Source organism: Pinus tabuliformis, chromosome 8 (genome assembly GCF_031772625.1).
Source record: "Pinus tabuliformis cultivar Carrire ecotype Pingquan chromosome 8, CPIR1, whole genome shotgun sequence".
Taxonomy (NCBI): Eukaryota; Viridiplantae; Streptophyta; class Pinopsida; order Pinales; family Pinaceae; genus Pinus; species Pinus tabuliformis.
In genome coordinates, this window is record NC_142294.1 from 566,227,378 (window position 1) to 566,247,035 (window position 19,658).

Sequence of the window (19,658 nt, forward strand, 5' to 3'; positions counted from 1 at the left end):
ATATATATGTGCAATCATAAAGCATAAATGATACATTATAATCTATTACACTTAAACATTAAGATTTAATTTACATCACATTTACTCATGAATGATCACATAATGAAAATAAAAATATCGGAATATCCAAAAGCAACCTTTATTATATATCCAAATCTCAAAATCGGCCTTTATTTATATTAATATATGAGGCTGCAAGTACAATAAAGACTATAAGGCTGCAAGAGAGAGATCCAAATCAGGATTTTCTACATCCACATCCCATTCTTTAGAGGGACCACTGTTGTATTGGGAGTCTCCTCCTACATAGTCGAATGACCTTAGTGCTCTTGATTAAATACACGTTTCATACCCTAGTGCCCTACATGATCTTGATTATTTGGAGTTTCCCCTGCATAGAGGGCTTGGTTCTCTTGATTAAATACAAGTTCCATACCCTAGTACATGATAAAATCCAATGGAAACATTGCAATCTCTCCAATCTTGAAATCCTGAAAAACAAATAAGTCTGCTGGATTTTGAGTGAGATCTAAAATTCTACTTTCTCCATATGAAATCCAATGAGGGCGAAACCACTCTCAAACATCCTGAGTCATTTCATGGTAATGTTAAAAATTTAAGTAAAAGGATGAAAATGAAAAATAAAGGAGAATATCACTTTTACTTTAAGAATTTAACATTACCATGAACTGCATATCCCTCAAACTTCCTGATGAACTGCATATCAACACTAGGGCAAAAATTCACTTTTATAACTTTAGACACGCATCTAGAAGCAACAAGAAGTCACTAACATACCCTAAAAGTAAATTAAAAAAAACACAAGTTAATGAGGAAACGTGGGTTGTATGGCACTGAAACGCGTTTCCGACCGTACTGGCCACGTTTCCATTTCGGGAAACATGGCAGTACGGCCGGAAACGCGTTTCATGGCCGTACCAAACACGTTTCCGCGTTTCGTACCCGTTTCCGTACAGAAACGGACCTCTATACCACGTTTCCTGCAACATAGCTTTAGATCAATTTTTTAGGAATTCACGATTCGATGGAGTGCAATGTTTCCATTGCATTTTGTCATATACAAGGGTATGGAATTAGTATTTAATCAAGAGCACCAAGCCCTCTGTGTACTTTAGAGTGACTTTTAGACTCATCACTCCATTTTTTTTGAGTTTTAGTTATATCAATTTACTATTCCAGTCTTTAGATTTCAGTATCTATTATAGTCTATTTTGCTTAGTACTAATTAGATTCTAGAATGATAAATGATGAATTTTAATTTTAAATCAATTTAGAATCTAGAATGATGAATGATGAATTTAATTTTTAAATCAATGTAGATTCGAGAATGGTGAATAATGAATATTGAATATGGATCAGAGTATTTCATTATTGAATCTCATGGTTTATGGATGAATCATGTATGTATTAGTAAGGATGATGAGTATGGATCAATGTATTTCATTATTTAATTCAATTATGTATGTATCATTCTATTTATGCTTTCATTATTGAATATGAATTTGAAATATATATATATATATATATATATATATCTTAATTAAAAAGGAAAAATTTATATACCCTGACGTCCCCCCGTCCCCCCTAAATCTCCCTAAAATTTGAGGGTACTCCCACACGCCCCCCTTGTGCGTCTCCCCGTCTCACAGACTTGTTGGAACATTGATTTATACTGGTGCAAATATTTTCAGTTATGCATGTTTAAGAGTTTTAGATGGAGCTTGGATGGTGTCTTTGTTGCGTCCCATGGTGGTGTTAGATTGATTGTTTTTTTTTGTGTTACTGTTGCAGGTTATTGGTGAGCCAGTTTATGTTGTGGGTAACTCACTAGGAGGATTTGTGGGATTGTACTTTGCTTCATGCAACCCTCAACTAGTAAAGGGAATAACATTGCTAAATGCAACACCGTTTTGGGCATTTATTCCTAATCCTTCAAGGTCACCAAGAGTGGCAAAACTGTTTCCCTGGTCCGGCAACTTTCCTCTGCCTTCTCGTGCAAAAAATCTTATTGAGTTTGCGTAAGCTTACCTTTTTCAATGTACCTTTGATTTTTGGTATTCTGTCTTCTCATGAATCTAGCCTTTCTAATTGTTCATTTTTTCTAGCTTTTATCTTATTCTCTCTATGTTTCATGCCTTATCCTACTTAGTAGGGATTGAACAAAAGCTTCTTAAAGCATGGTAACGATGCAAATATAGAGAATTGTATTTTTTTTCAAATTGGTACAGGAATTTCAGCGTCGAAATGATTCTTGTTTTCTACCTGTTGTGAAGATGGAGGAAGATAAGTGACCCCAAATCCATAGAGAATGTGCTCAAGCAAGTGTATGTTGATCACTCAGTTGTCACGTCTGAACTTCTGTCCCGTATACTGGAAGCGACAGAACATCCAGCTGCTGCTGCTGCATTTTCCTCGATAATCTTTGCTCCTCAGGGGGAGCTTTCATTTAATGAAACCCTTATAAGGTGAGTTGAAAAAATATATGTTAAGATTGTCAAAATTTGTTTTCTGTTCCTTTAAAGTTTAATCATATACTTTTCTTTGGATCAAATCTGTTTGTGTTTTTGCAGGGTTTTTTGTACATTTTGTTTTGTTTCATGCTTGACTGTTGTGGACTTATGATTTCATTGTTCTACTGTTTCTCTGAACTTCTAGATGTACATGTGCAGATGTCGGGAAAATAACGTACCAATCTGTCTCATTTATGGGAGGGAGGATCCTTGGGTAAAACCTCTTTGGGGTCAGCAAGTGAAAAGTCAAGTGCCAGAAGCTCTATACTATGAGATTAGTCCTGCTGGACATTGTCCCCATAGTGAGGTGCCTGAGGTGTGTTATTATTCCTTACTGATGCCTTACAGCTATTTTTTTTGTAAGCTAGTGTCTATATTACTACTATATACAGAAGTTTACAGTCATATCATCTTGTGGTCTGCCATTAAGGAAACTGGACCACTGGGTGTTGAAAAACATAGTGTCAGAACGTCTTTCAAGTTCAGTGGCTTCCCCCTTTAACTAGCCAAATGCTATATTTATGCCTGTACAATATATTTAAAAAGACCTGGACTATGTGAAACTTAAAAAACTTAGCAACATATTGATTGTAAGATTATCCACAAATCATAGTGAAGTTAATCGGACAAGCCTGGAGGAGTGGTAGTTGAGTTGCCTCTTGCTGCCGGTTGTCTTCCTTTTCCTCATTCTCCTCAATAACTGTTGGGTTTGAAGAGGTTCATTTTGAGTTCAGCTGCACTGATTTGTCTTTCCCATCCATACCAGCATTTCCTTATCTAAGAGATGCTTTGAATTTTAACCCCAAAATAGACCTCCCAAGTGCATTGAATTTCTTGTCCAGAATTTTGATTTTTTTTCCATGCTTTTCTAGTTTATGCACAATATGTTGTTCTGGTATTATCCTATTCTCAATGACCTGCGCAATGAGAGATTTGGTGACCCAGAAGAGCTCTGTTGTTTTGAAGAGTGTTATCCCTGGTTCTGAAAAGCATTGGGTCTTCCTCCCAACCTCTGTACTCATCTTCTATTTGGTCTTGGGTTACAGCCTCAAGATTATCCACTTCTTTTTAATTTCTGGAGTGAACTGAGAGTAGTAGAAATTTTCGGCCTTTCAGGCCTCCTTTTGGGCCCTGATCAAATAGTTCCACTGTTTGCGGGGGCTTGAGGCACTGGGATTGAGTTTCCTCTTGCCTCTGGTATTAGTTTTGGCTAGTTCAGGGTTGTAGTTAATGCCCCTTTTTACTTTGATTCACTTCAAAGGGAAAGGGCAGTGGTTGACAACTTTGGGAGAAATGAATTCATAGAGAGTCCAGTCAGAATGAATAGTGATCCAAGCATGAACATAGGGAACTAAACTAACCAGATTGTGTGCAGTGTCTAAAGATTGTCTTTGAAGAAAAGACAAATTCGTTAACTGAGCTCTCAGAACAAGAATAGGAAAAGCAGAGGAATGGAGAACCCTAATCAAATGCCCCACTTCCATAGACTGAATACCCAGCACTATCTCAATCAAAGATGCCTTTGATGGAATTAGGCTTCCTCCAGGATGAAAAACTCCAACTATATGCCCAAGCCTGCTAGTAAGGATAGTCAAACTACATAAAACACTAAGAATCATGCAAATACAGACCAGGCGAGGAGGAAACCTGATGGAGAAATCACTGTGGTGTTCCCCATTGAGCAGAAAGGTACTCAATGAAGCTTCTTTCTCCCTCTGTGAGCTACTCATATCCTCCATTGAATTTGCCCTTGTTCAGTTTCATTATGGTTCTCCTGCCTTCCATTATCTCCTTCACATCCCTCCATTATCTCCTTCATATCAATGTTGAAAATATCGGTATCGGCAAAATATCGGCGAGGGTCCAGAAAACATCTTATCGGCAATATCGGGGAAAATATCGGCAAATACCGGCAAGCAAAAATGCATAATATATTCATTTTTTTAGATTTTTAAACGTATAAAGCAATAACAACATGAACTAAACAAATTGGCACGTAAATATGAAGAAAGCACTGATATATATGATGTCAAATAGAAATGATACATCAAACTGCAAAGGCGATACCAAATCCTGCTGATCCCTGATAATTGTCCAATAACGGACTCAAACAAAATAACATCACATATCCTGCTAATCCCTGATAATTGTCCAATCAAGGACTCAAACAAAATAACGTCACATATATAGAACTTTAAAAGTATTTCATCATCATGAGTTATAAACTTATATGTAGCAAAACAAATAAAACTAGCAGCTATCTATCTAAGACCAGTGGCTTCTCCCTAGCAGCTTTCTTTCTATGTTGTTCAGCAATTGCTTCAAGAGCTTTTTGTATAACCTCCGCACTAGAAACCATACAAGGCATTACATCTGCATCATGTGCAAGGAGTCTAGCCAGATGGTATTTCAATCGCGTAACCCCTCCTGACATCTTGGTCCCACACAATTTGCATGATATATGTGCTCGATTTGCCCCACCAACAGCCTCCCCATGCTCCCAAAATGGGTCCAAGGCTTTTGGCGTATTTGACATTTGTAGTGAACTAATTCAAACCTAGGGCACAAAAAAAATATGGCATTAAACCCCCCAACACAAAAAATAATAAGTAATAACCACCTTATTTAAAAAAAATTACTACACTATTTGCATTTTGCAATGTGAATGAAGAATGGCAATAAGAGGGTGCATAAGAAAGTTGAAAAAAAAATGAAGCTTGCTGTCCAAATATGGAGAAAACCCTTGCATTGGCTCATGGGCATGAAAATCATAGCAAATGGAAAAAAAACAAAGAAACAAAATGTTGGTAGGAAAAAAGGTAAGGAAGCATAACTCTAAATCTATGAAAAAATCATTAACATAGGGGTTTTTAAGAACATACTTGTTAATGGAAGAAATGAGGTTTGTCTCACTGTTCTTCAATCTTTGATCCACAAAAAAATCTTAGTTGGTGGTGATAATCGTTGTTTGATCCTCAATCCCTCCTTGACAACCACCACAAAACTCTTCCTCTTCTTTCTCCAACACTCAGAAACATAAATGAAGAAAAAAATGATTTTCCCTTTTTCTAGCCGCGACATAACATGCCCAGCGATATTTTCTATCGTCTCGTGATATTTTGCTGAGATATCGACGATATCTCAGAAATATCGTGATATTTTCGGGAGCCAAAATATCGCGATATTTTCTCGGCGATATTTCGGCTCGCCGAAAATATCGCGATATGTTCGATTATCGGCAATAGCTCGTTGATATTATCATCACTACTTCATATTACAGTGCTAGTGATCTGGACACCCTGTTAACTTCATTATCTCCCACCTATTGTACTGTCTTTCTTGCTGATTTATGCCTCTCATATGTGGATGGAGTGATAATTGTTCTCCTGGCACGTCAACAGGGGCATGTAATTGATGGCTAGAGGGCACCATGGTGCTCCTATCGTACCCCATTTGGGTGTACTGATGTCTTGTTAGCACGTTTTACCATTTTTTTATTTTCTCATGGTTTCGAAGAAATCAATTCTGCAAATTTTTTGTTATGGAATAATATCTAATAGGGGGAAATTCGATTCCCTATGCTGTATTTAAATTGAAACTTTCAATAGATTATTATTATTATTATGTTTTTTTAGGATGCAACATCACATTTCATTTTCACCTACATAAAAACAAGCAAGATATATGTAAGCACATGTGGAATTAATATGTTAGGGACCATCCTTGATAAATGATATATATCTATGTATTTAGCAGTGTTGATAGTATCACCGATATATAGACAATATTTGAAAATATTGCTATATTTTTGGCAAAACGATATATCGTTGAGTAAATATCGCAATATTTTCCGTTTTGAAAATATCGTGATATTTTCAAAATATCGCTGATATATTGCTAAAATATCGTGTGACGATGGAAAAAATCACCCAGCGCATGGGGGCCGAGTTACAAAAGTGGTTTTTGTGGTTTTTTTTTTCATTTTGCTTTGTTGGTTTTGGAGAAGGAAGGGGAAGAGCTTTGTGGTGGTTTTCAAGGAGGGTTTGAGGATCAAACAACCATTATCATCACCAACCAAATTTTTTTGGTGGATCAAAGATTCAATAACAGCGAGACAAATTTCATTTCTTCCATTAACAGGTATGTTCTTAAAAACCCCTATGTTAAATATTTTTTTCATAGATTTAGGGTTATGCTTGCTTGCCTCTTTGCCTACCAACATTTTACTTTGTTTTTTTCCATATAATTTTCATGCCCATGAGCCAATGCAAGGGTTTTCCTCCATATTTGGACAACAAGCTTCATTTTTCTTTTTAAACTTTTCTTATGCACACTCTTATTGCCATGTTTCATTGCAAGTAATTTGTAAAAAAATATTTTTTAAAATGAGGTGGTTGTTATTTTTTGTGTATGGGGGTTTAATGCCAATTTTTGTTTTTTTGGTGCCCTAGGTTTGAATTAATCCACTACAAATATGCCAAATCCCTTGGACCCATTTTGGGAGTATGGGGAACTTGATGGTGGGACAAATCGGGCATATCTAACATGCAAATTGTGTGGGGACAAGATGATAGGAGGGGTTACGCGATTGAAATACCATCTGGCTAGACTCCTTGGACATGAAGTTGGGCTTTGTAAGGAATCTAGTGCAGAGCTTATACAAAAATCTCTTCAAGCAATTGAGGAAAAAGACAGAAAGAAAGAAGAGGCAGAAAGAAACAAGGTTGAATGTGCAGGTAAATCTTTTGGGATATCTTCTTTCGATTTTGAGGCTGAGGGTAGTGGGAGGGGCTCCACAGCGTCACCTGCTAGTGCTAATGTTATTGGGAGTGGGAGGTCATCCTTTTTTGTTCCACAAACTAGACATGGAGCACAACCTTCCATAAAATCAGTTGTTAAAAAAAGGGAGAAGCAAGAAGCAGATAGAGTTATGGGGAGGTGTCTTTTCTGGAGCGACTTACCTCTCAGCATCACCAAAACCAATCCATTTTGGCAGCCAATGTGTGATGCTATTGCTATTGTGGGCCCAGGGTACAAAAGTGCTACATATGAGGAGTTGCGGGGGCCAATTTTTCAAGCAGACAAACATGACATTAACTCTAGATTGGCGGAGTTGAAACAAACATGGGAGGTGTCTGGATGCATAGTGATGTCTAATGGTTGGACAGATAGGAAGGGTAGGACCCTTTTAAATTTCTTGGTACATTGTCCTAAAGGTACCATGTTTATTAAATCAGTGGATGCATCAACCCATATAAAAGATCCAGAATTGATATGTGAGTTGTTAGATGGGTTCATTTGAGAGATTGGTGTGCAGAATGTGGTGCAATTCGTAACAGATAATGCAACTAATTATGTGTCTGCAGGCAGGATGCTTATGGAGAGGCACCGTACATTGTTCTGGACTCCATGTGCAACACATTGTATCGATTTGCTGCTTGAGGATATAAGGAAACTCTCCTTCATTAAGGAGGTGATTGATATGGGTAGGAGCATCCCCAAGTTTATATATAACCATGCTTTTGTTCTTTGCCTCGAGGAGATACACTAGAAACAAGGAGTTGTGGCGTCTTGCAATTACACGTTTTGCCACTAACTTTATTACTCTTCAGTCTTTGCTTCGATGCCAATTTGAGTTGAAGCAAATGTTTGTGTCTAATGAGTGGCATGATTGTAGATACATCAGGAGAGAAGATGGGAGACCCATTGCAAAAATGGTGTACACTGACATATTTTGGCATGGAGTAGAAGAAGTGTGCTCAGTTAGTGAACCTATAGTAAAGGTTTTGAGATTGGTAGATGGGGAGAAGCCCGCAATGGCTTATTCGTATGAGGCCATGGATAGGGCCAAGGAGGCCATTTGTGCTTATTATGTAGACAAGAGTTCTGCTGGGCTTAATAGACAGATGATTTTATGGGATGCGATTGATAGTCAGTGGAAATGGATGCTTTATCGACCCATTCATGCAACAACACTCCTCCTCAACCCCACATTTTCATACAAATGCGGCTTTGATTTTGATGGCGAGGTGATGGAAGGGCTCCATTCCTGTATTCATAGGATGGTACCTGATCTTGAGCTTCGTAGAAAAATCAATCGCGAGATACAATTTTATTAGGATTGTGTTGGTGGCTTTGATGATGCTATTAGGGAAAAGACCCTCTTCATGCCACATAAGTGACAAGTCATGACTCATTAGAATTTTTAATTTCGAATTTACTTATTTATAATTCTAGATTTTTAAAATTCAATTATTTTTTATTTGAAAGTTTAATTATGTTTTAAGTATTTTATTTCTTTATTTTGTTGTAGATATTTGGTGGCGAAGCTATGGTGCAAGGGCGCCAAATTTGCAAAAATTGGCCATAAAAATCCCCAGTCAAACATGTAGCTCTTCAGGGTGTGAGCGCAATTGGAGTGTATCTGAGAAAATACACTCAAAAAAGTGCAATAATGATAACTTTGAGCTTCAACCTTCAGTTGAACAATTACATTTTATGTAATTTTAATTTATGACCCTCAAGTGTCAAGAGTCGAGACTCATTAGTTTTTTTGACACTCTTACATGTTGGAGTTCTCACGCCTCAATGATTTAGTATATGTGCATTACAATCTCTGACTTTGAATGAAGTAAATAGAAAAACCAATGGATCAAGATGCCATTTCCTTCGACAATATTGATGTGTTGTCTTAGTGGAGGGTGGAGTTTGAGGTGCCCATCTTGGAAGAGTTACCTACATGGTTAGAGGAACCATTAGAACAGGAGCAACAAGAGGAGGAGTACTCGTGGGAGCAGCAACACGAGGAGGAGGAGGAGGAGGATATTGTGGGAGCGTCAACATCAACACCATCTGCAAGATATAGGAGAGCATAGCTCCATATCCAACTATCATTATTTGACATTAGGTGCAGGGTCAGGGCTTTCTATTACTAGGGGTAGGTTTGGCAAACAACTCATCATGTTTTCTCGTAAAAGGGGGAGAGGGCACCGATTTCAGATAGCTAGTTGCTAGTTTTATTTGTTTTGCTATATATAATTCATGATGATAAGATACTTCTATATATGTGATGTTATTTTGTATTGGTTCTCCACATTTGAGTCCTTGATTGGGCAATTATCAGGAATCAACAGGATTTGGTATTGCCTTTGATGTATTATTTTTATTTTACATCCACTACATCATATATATCAGTGCTTTCTTCATATTTATGTGCCAATGTGTTTATTTCATGTTGATATTGCTTTATATGTTTACAAATCTGAAAAAAATGAATATATCATGCAATTTTTACGTTTGCCGATATTTTCCGATATTTTCGCTGATATTGCTGATAAGATGTTTTCAGGATCCTTGCTGATATTTTGCCGATACCGATATTTTCAATAGCATGAAAAATGTCCTAACAATAGGCTTCAAGAGTATGAAACTGAAGTCTTTATCAAAACTGCGATCTAAAATCTTCTAGATATTGAAACACATCAAACTGAAGAAAATAATGGTGAGTACACAGATCTGAAACTCATATCACATTACTGTTTATTATTCTTGAAATCATGAAACACATTGAAAGCTTTAAAGTCTGCCGTTCACTCACTGCTTCTAGTCCAAAAAACTGAATGAATAAAACCTATACCCCTGCCTTCTCCTTTATAGACTAGGAGGTACATGCACAACGCTTCAACTGAAATAAACCTAAACCCTAGATCTATTCCAGGCCGTGGGATTATCGCCCTCAATCTGTATGAAAGAACTATTCCTAGGAAGGTGCACCCACTAGAGGTGAGCACAAATATGTATGGATGCATCTTTCTTTTCTAAAAGATCTGCGCCCCATCTATTCTTGGAAACTTTCCATAGGCAAAGCACCCCAACTAATTGTGTTTGCAACTAAAGAAAACTCAAATAGAACTGAACTGCTAAGAATAAAAGGCATCTAAATTGGAACTAGACTGAAGATGATGCATACATGCTTTTGGCATGCATGTGCCTTCTATCTCTCTCCCCTCCATAATTTCCCTTGCCCCATCGTTACTGCTCTATGGATCTGCTGAAAGAGGGCGTACTGCTGCTGCTGTTATCAAGGCTGCTGTACAGATTCTCTGCTGGAGTACTTGCCACTGTACACTCTCCTCTGTGCATGCACCCAGATCCTCTCTGCTTGCTGCTGCTATTAATGGCGCTCTGCTGGACACTTTCTGAGGTACTAAAAGTCCAACTAAAATACACTGGTTTATGCTCCAGTTTCCATACTTTGTAAAGAACTCTTGGTAGTGTTTTGAATCAAGATGAGAGCATTTACTTTTGAAAGACAATATATTAGGGTGAGGGTTCTCATCACCAATCTTCATCATGGAAGAAATTGGAACATAGTCCAAACTTGCATATTGTGAGTAGTACTTGCACAAAATGCACTCGCATGAGGGAATGAGAAATACTCATTAGGTGCATAAATTCTAACCAATCCTGCCTGGATTCTGTCAGCAACTCTGTTTTTCACTGGGTGAACCGACCCCCCAAATCCAAATGCTTTTTTCACCAGTTTACAAGGTTTACGAAGTCTGTAATTTGGTTTTTGTATTGAGCCCATCCATCTCTTTATTCACTAGAAATTACAGAGGTCACTCCACCATCCCCATCTCCCTCCCATTGCACCATATTAAAATCACCAGTTAGGACTCTAGGACCTGATTTGTGTCTGGAAGAGAATTTGTGAGCCAGTCCCAAAATTCAAACATGGTTTTCTGTTGAGCATGGAGCATAGATAGAACAAAACCCCAACAACCCTACCTGTGAGCATGCAGGTGATCCATACACACCTATCAAAAGCATCTAAATGTAAAGACACAATCCTGAAAACTGTGCCTTCCCTAGCCAATTTGTTGAAGGCATTTACTATTCATCTGCTCCTCGGAAACTCCTTCACTGTAAGGAGTAGCACCAACAACTATACCTCTGTGAGACCTTTCTTTTCTCCTCCACATCTCTTTTAGAAAATTTGATTGGACAATTTGCACTTTTCCTTCGATCTCAGAACATTTTTCTTACCTGCTTTAGGTACTGGAAGAGGAGGACCCATTTCTTTGTTGCTCTCAGGCTCAGGAGCCATTCTCTGTGGACAATGATTGACATGAGGATTTGGCATTTGACATGTAAAACTAGCATGTTTTTCATTAAACTTGTGGTCTTGTCTTATATGTAGAATAGTCTATATCACATCTGAGGATATTTCCACATCGTTCACTTACTTGATGTTAATATACATTATCAAGTTATTCTCTGAATACTAAAGCAAATTACTTCTGCAGCCTACACTACTTTAATATTTGATTACATGAAATAGAAAACTGAGCAAAGAACAAGATACATAGGACATAGTTATTTTTGGACAAAATAGTCCCCGGAAAAACCCAATATGGGAAAACCAATGCAATAGCTTTGAGGGTTTTCTATTATTAAGCAGTAGTTCTGAATACAATGTTGGTTGCCTTCTCGACAATCCAACGACAAAGAAAATACAATGGTGGAAAAATTGAGTGAGTTTTACCTCACTTCACCCGGCAGATTTTGGTTGATTCGGCAGCAAAATTGGCTAACCTTGGCTACCTCTGCACTGGCCCTGTGTCAGCCTTACAGGCTTTACGTCAGCTTTGCGCTGTCTCTTCTGCCTACTACGTCAGCTTTCCTGACTGTTCCAGCAGTTCCCTGACAGTTTTGACTTTCTTTGTGGAGGGTAGCTTCTGCTTCTGCGCTGGCCCTTCTGGCTCTACGTCAGGCCTACGTGGGCCCAGATTGGCCCAGCATCAGTCCTCCTGGCTGCTGTGTTGCCTCCACGAGATTCTCTCCGCCTCTCTGTCAATACTCCCAAACTATCCCTACCCCTTTGTTGCAGAATGATCACCTAGTTCGAATTTCTCAGCTTCCTAGCCCCAGAAATCGAACTCCAAAGCGATTCGTTCTCTTCGTGTGTCTCTCTAAATGAACCCCAAGCTTTCTTCTTATACTTTTCTTGTTGAGACGTCAATGACTGAGATTAAGTCTCTAATCAACAACTAAGATTAAAACTTGACTTGATCTGCCTTCTAGATCATTCTCACCCATATTTTGATTAATACCCATTAATGTTTTAATTTTCCTAAGTTTAGACTTAGGAACCCCATTAAAAATATTAATTATTTTAATAAAATACAATCCATGTGGAATTTCACCAAACGATTTCTGGGTTATTTAGAACTCATGTGCTTTAGCCTCTCCACCAATTTTCATGGCTAGAGCACATTCGATGCTAACAAAAAATAGCACCCCCTCTTAGCGAGGAAAGTGCTCTAGCAACAATGCCCAATTGCATGTTACTTTGTTTTTGAAGCATCTCCTTTTTGCACTGTTGCTGCCACCAACAATGTGCTGCTGTTGCTATTGTACTGCTACCCATGCATGACACTGCCACTGACACTGTTGTATCTGTACTACAACTCCCTCTCAAAAGCTGCATTTGCTATGCTGCTAGCACTACCGCTGCTAACACTGCATTCGTACTACAACTTAGTTGCTGAGAGAAGCAATTAAAAAACATCCAAAATTAACTTAACTGTGTTCAGCATAATACCATGAATGTTGGAATCTGACTGCTACTAGTCTCTGACCCTCTGAATCTTCTGTGCTGCTGCTGACTTCTGCACTGTGCCATCTACACTGCTGCCAACCTTGCTCTGCATTGATTAGCCCCTGGTCTCGGGCTACTGCATCTATCTCTCCAAATAGTCCACTGCATCATTTGACACTAAGTCCATCTTGCTACTACTAAATCTTGGGCTCCCGTTGCAAGGAATTGATCCAAGAGGTGGACTCCTCAAGGATCCTGCCCACATGTAGTCCTCCTGACTACAGTAGCTCAATATCGCCCCATTTCCCTCTTGGATATGCGTGGGCACTCATGGCATACTCATCTTCTTCAATTTTTGCTGGAGCAGCCTCAGGATCATGTTTCTCATCCTTATCCTTTTGCTTCAAAGGACACTAGGATGCAAAGTGGCCCATCTCGCCACATCTGAAACATTTCACCTTCGAAATGTCCTTCTTCCGCTTCTGCTTCTACTGTCCCTTTGATGGTAGAGCTGCGTTCTCCTCCTCCTTCTTGGTCTTCATGCCACTCCCACAGCTGCCATTGAGGCTGACCTTGACTAGGTCCCTCCTTAATTCTTCCTGTTGAAGAGCTGCCCACATCTCCTCCCATGAAGACAGTCTTTCCCTGCCCAATATACTTTGGACGAAGACTCGCTATTCATCCGAGACTCCATTCAGGGCCGTCCTTACCATCGCAGTAGACTGAGTAGACCCCAGTGCAGGAAGTTGGTCTCTGGTGTCTTGAAGACGTTGAAGATAGGAGTTAACCCCTTCTCCCTTTTGCATCAATGTCCGTTGCAACTTTTGTTCTAGGTACATCTTCCGTTGTTCGGAAGAACCTTCATACAGTGAAGACAAAGCTTCCCACATCTCTCGAGCTGTATCTTTGCCCTGCAAGTGTGAGACCACATGATCTCGAACTCCATCGAGTATGAACCTCTTTGCCTTCCCCTGCTTGGCCTTGTACTTCTTCTTTTGATCATTGTCAGCAGGAACAACCACAACACTCTTGACGTAGGCTTCGAGATCGTACTCCTCCAGAACAACTAAGATTTTGGTCTTCCATATGACATAGTTGGAAGCCCCTTCCAACTTGTCCTAATCTCTGAGCCCATGTGATGCCATCTCACCCAACTGTCGAACTGACTCCTCTAGTCACTGCTCAGCTGCCCAAAAAGTGAGAAATTCGAACTTTTTGGCAAAATTTCTCTGAGGAGAAAATTCCCCTTCTATGTGTCTTCGCTCTTTTTCGACGGATTTCTGCCCCGACAGAAATTGCGTCCTTCAAGCACTGCGTTGAGGATCTACATCACTCCCTCTGCCTCTGCAAGCTTATGAACCTGATTGTACCTCTCTGTCGACTCTCTCAGAGAGAGATTTCTTCGGAATCTATGCTTCCCGGCAAGGACTGCGCAATCCCTTAAAGGGGATTCAAATTGCTGCCAAGTGCAACTTTTGGCCTCTCTGCTCAACGCTGGATCTGCGCTTTCTGTTTCAAAATCAATGCTTTGATACCATGTGAAAATTCCTAATCCTCAAGGAACCCCTATTGCAGCAAATCTGAATCTACTTCACCTACTTGATTTTAATATACATTATCAAGTTATTCTCTGAATACTGAAGCAAATTACTTCTGCAGCCTACACTACTTTAATATTTGATTACATGAAACAGAAAACTGAGCAAAGAACAAGATACATAGGACATGGTTATTTTTGGACAAAATAGTACCCGGAAAAACCCAATACGGGAAAACTAGTGCAACAACTCTGAGAGTTTTCTATTATTAAGCAGTAGTTCTGAATATAACGCTGGTTGCCTTCCCGACAATCTAGTGACAGAGAAAATACAATGGCGGAAAAAGCTGAGTGAGTTTTACCTCACTTCACCCAGTAGATTCTGGCTAATCCGACAACAAAACTGGCTAACCCCGACTACCCCTGCGTAGGCCCTGTTTCAACCTTACAGGCTATGTGTCAGCTCTACGCTGTCTCTTTTGCCCACTGCATCAACTTTCCCAGCTGTTTCGGCTCTCTGCATGGAGGGCAACTTCTGCGTCTGTGCTGGCCCTTCTGGCTCTGCGTTAGGCGTGGGTGGTTTGGCCCAGTGTTAGTCCTCCTGGCTCCTGCGCTGCCTCCACAAGATTCTCTCCGCCTCTTTGTTAGTACTCCCGAACTATCCCTACCCCTCTGCTGTAGAATGATCACCTAAGTTCGAATTTCTCAGCTTCCTAGCCCCATAAATCTAACTCCAGAACAATTCGTTCTCTCCGTGTGTCTCTCTAAATGAACCCCAAGCCTCCTTCTTATACTTTTCTCATTGAGACTTCAATGGCAGAGATTAAGTCTCTAATCAACGACTAAGATTAAAACTTGACTTGATCCGTCTTCTAGATCATTCTCACCCATATTTTGATTAATACCCATTAATATTTTAATTTTCCTAATTTTAGACTTAGGAACCCCATTAAAAATATTAATTATTTTAATAAAATACAATCCGGGTGGAATTTCACTAAAAGGTTTCTGGGTTCTTTAGAACTTATGTGCCTTAGCCTCTCCACCAATTTTCATGGCTAGAGCACATTCGATGCTACCAAAAACTTACACTATAGGGCTGCAACTAAGACGATTTTTCTTCAATTTGATAACTGCTTGTGATGTATTTGTAATTTTCTTGATTATTAGATTCTTCTCTTATTATTATGTTGTTCTTACCATCAAACAACTATCAAAACAAGAAGATCAACAATACACAAGAACACAGGATGTAGGCTGCAAGCCAAGGCCAAAACCTCTCCACTTGAGAGGAAAACCCAAAAAACTCATCTTCTTATAAATTCTTCAAATGACGAATTCCAAGACCTCTAGACCAAGACCAATACCCTTCCAAGATCACGCCAGACCTTCTTGATGATGTGCTTCTTCTATCCAAGTCAAACCTAGCCAATCTCTTCCAGCTACACAACTTCGACGCCCAGCTACAAAATTTTGGCCTCCACTGCAGGCTTGAAATTTTTGGCCCCTGCAAAAGATACTGCTTCCACACGTGAGCAATTTCAGGGCTTCCAAGGCTTCCTTTAACCTTTGTTGGGGTTCCTCCTCCTTTTAGGGCTTGTAGGTGACCTAATAGTCCTTCCTTCGACATTCTTTCTGCAATTTCCTCAAGTTCGACCTTGTAGCTGCAAAACCCTAGATTTCCTTTCGCACGTATGAGAGAGAGAGAGAGAGAGAGAGAGAGAGATCCCAAACAATTCGTCCTTTGTCCTTCTATCCTTCTTCACTAGCCTTTCTTCTGCTTCTCCTTCGCTTAGATGATGAGAAGTGAGTGGGTGTCCATATGAGGTCGAGTTCCCTCCTATATATAGGCTTCAAAGTATTGAAGAATGTAACTAGTGTCGGTCTTGTACTTGCGTCAAAATGTAATGTATTTGTCAAAAGAAAGAAAAATAAATTTTATTAAAGAAATTGACTTATTAAAGCATGGGTTTCATGCTTGAGTCAATTATTTTTAAGTCAAAGCCTCCATTGAAGGCTTCTAGGGTTTATGTCAAGTATCCTTGTCCTTGTCATAATGTATAAGACCCTTCTTGATCTGGATTTAAACAGGAACGCAAAAAATTACAGAGATAACCATCAATACAGATATGCAGTGGAAATAATACTTCATTTCACTAATGTAAAACACTGAAATATGCTTATAAACAGAAACGGAAATAAACCAGCTAGGGCGATGGTAGCTTATCTTTGAGAAGAGATGTGGCAGCTACATGCCTATGAACTGTGTTACAATGAGGCTCGAAGGCCTATTTATTGTTGAGAAACAATGGAAAACCCTAAACATCTCAAAACCTAACCCTAGATGATGAAACGCCAAATTGTGGGCCCGTTTTGGGTAAGTTGGTACATCAACTTCCCGAGGTTGTAACTTTGGCACCCGATCTTCGTTTGACGCGTACAATAGCTTGTTAGAAAGATCTATCCGAGCACTACAACTTTGGGAAGAGCAACATCGGTCTATGGACATATGGACCCATGTTGCTCCCAAATTTCCCAAAAAAACATCGTTTAGGGCCTCAAAACTGCTCCGGAAGTTCAGGGCTCGAAAAACTGCTAAAAATAGTAAATTGTGCTACAATTACGGAAACTGAAAAATTGAAAGAGACAGTTGTGGGGGTCCAAGTGGGATAGGTGGGTGGCCAACCTGGATCACTTCTTGGGCTCTATTTGTTAAGGAAGACATTTATTATAATGTAAATTAGGTCTTCTAGGCCTCCTCCACCAAGTCGGCCTCAACAAGGGAATTCGACCTCATATATTCACTATATAAAGGTAGCAATTCGACCTCATTTGGTACACCAACTCAACAAGTTCGATTTGCAGTTGTAGGAAGCTGGAAAAGTGCGAAATTCTAAGGAAGAAGAGGAAAAGTCTAAGGGAAAAGAAGAAGGTCTCTCTCAAGGTCTAGAAGTCGAAGTTTCTCTCTCCTATCCCACATGTGTGAAGTTATGGAGTGTTGCAGGAGGCCGAAGTTTTTCAGTAGATGGGAGGCCGAAATTTTGGAGAAGCTAGGGCCAAAATTTATGGGTTGTTGCTGGGTTGTAGCTGCTGGACAAGAAGAAACTATTAAAGGTTGCTGGATCATATTGGAAGGCTGACTTGGTGGAGGAGGAAGGTCTTGGTCTCTCTCATTTTTGAATCTATTGAAGGAAGAGTTTTTCACTAGGTTTTCCCCTATATAGGGGTTTTAGCCCTGATTGAGTGCCTACTTCTGGTGTCCTTGATTTTTGTGTTTTATTTTGATGATTGCTTGATGAGAAGAAGATAAAAGAACATAATAATATCACAAGTAATTGTCAACATAAGAAAATATTTCTGATTTTCTAACATGGTATCAGAGCTAAGGTGAAGAAGAAAGAGAAAGGTAGACTAAAGATCTATTGAAGAAAAGGGGATCAGTCAAAGGTCATTAAGGAAAAGGATTATATAAAAAGAGAAGTCTACTTCCTGTAGGAACTATGTCAACTTCAATGAAGGGAGAAAACAAGCTAGAAGGAGCCTCCAACTACAGGGCATGGTAAAAGAGGATAGATCTTATCCTCGAAAAGCACAAAGTTTTGAATCTTGTTCAAGGAAAAGTCAATAAGCCTACTAATGAAGCAGAGAAAGAGAAGTTCAGAGACACTGAAATTTTGGCATGCACCTAATAGTGGATGGAGTTAAGGACATCCTAATTCCATACATATCCAACATAGATTCTGCTTAAGAAATGTATGAGGCTCTCTCCAAATTATTCACCATCAAGAACATTGGTCAAATATCAAGCCTCAAGAATGAATTAAGAACTATTAAGATGACGAAATACAATACTGTATCATCCTACTTTATAAGGATATCTAGAATTAGAGATGAACTCCAAGCAATAGATGAAGTTATACCAGAAAAAGAGCTCATAATTACTACTCTTCTAGGACTACCAAAATCTTGGAGTGCTTTTGCATCAGGAATTAACAGTTGGAAGGATACTCCAACATTTGAACAAATGTGGAATGCATGCAATCAAGAAGAAGCCCAAATATCATTAGTAAACAACAAGAAGGAAGATGAAGAAGAAAATACCTGTAATGCCTATTCTGCTCATCACAAGAAAAGGGGAACCTTCAAGAAGTTCAAAGGACCAAAGAAGAAAGTTGACCTATCAAAAATTGAATGCTACAATTGTCATAAGATGGGTCATTATAAAAGTCAATGTCCTGAGAATCCAAGGAATAGGAAGAGAGAAAGAGAACATGCGAATGTTGCTGATGAAGGTCCATAAAAGAACAAGACAAAAGAATTTGAAGTCAAAGACTTATTTGCTAGAGACTCTTAGGGATATTATCCCTTGCTTTCTATCTTAAGGATTGCATTGTCTTCCTTTATGTTTTGATTTCTAGAGGTTGTAGGTCTAACATGTTGTGTTAGAACTTAGAACATTTTTGAATTATTTTGATATAGGTATCCCTCAAGATTGGAGCCTTCACCATTTCAACAAAAGATATTTATCTTGTTCCTTGTCTCCTCTTTTGTGTTTGGTTTCCCTCTCATATCAAGATTTGTTTGTATTATATGCTAATAACCTTTTATATTTTCCTTGGCTAGGAAAGCTTGTTGAATGCTCAAAGGTTATGGAGGAAACTTTAAAGGATAAACTTTCTATTACAAAGGAAACCCTTCAAGAATTGATGTCCTACAAGGTTTGTTAAGGAACGACTTAAAGGTATGTCTTAGAATATAAGCTTTGTTTGAAAGTTCTCTTCATGTAAAATGTGCGATCATTCTTCTTTTAAATTCGGCTTTACATTATTGACATCATTATGTCTAGGGTTTTGAATCACAAAGATTCTTGTTAGGGTGATTAATCATTAGATTGAATCTACCCTCATGATATTATTTGATCATTCTTCTGTAACCCTAACCTTTAGGGTTCACTATAAAACCCTAGCCTCTTGTTGCTAAGGGTATG

The 19,658-nt window shown here is 38.9% G+C and overlaps 1 protein-coding gene across 2 annotated transcripts in view; it reads left to right on the forward strand.

Moving 5' to 3' along the window:
* The window catches only part of PPH (pheophytinase), a 54,275-nt gene that overhangs the window by 29,281 nt on the left and 5,336 nt on the right, over positions 1-19,658 (forward strand). For both annotated transcript variants that reach the window (XM_089372467.1, XM_089372466.1), the window contains exons 2-4: positions 1,813-2,039; positions 2,295-2,486; positions 2,691-2,847. In XM_089372467.1, the coding sequence (XP_089228593.1) occupies positions 1,813-2,039; positions 2,295-2,486; positions 2,691-2,847 (576 nt within the window). The remainder of the gene's footprint in view (positions 1-1,812; positions 2,040-2,294; positions 2,487-2,690; positions 2,848-19,658) is intronic.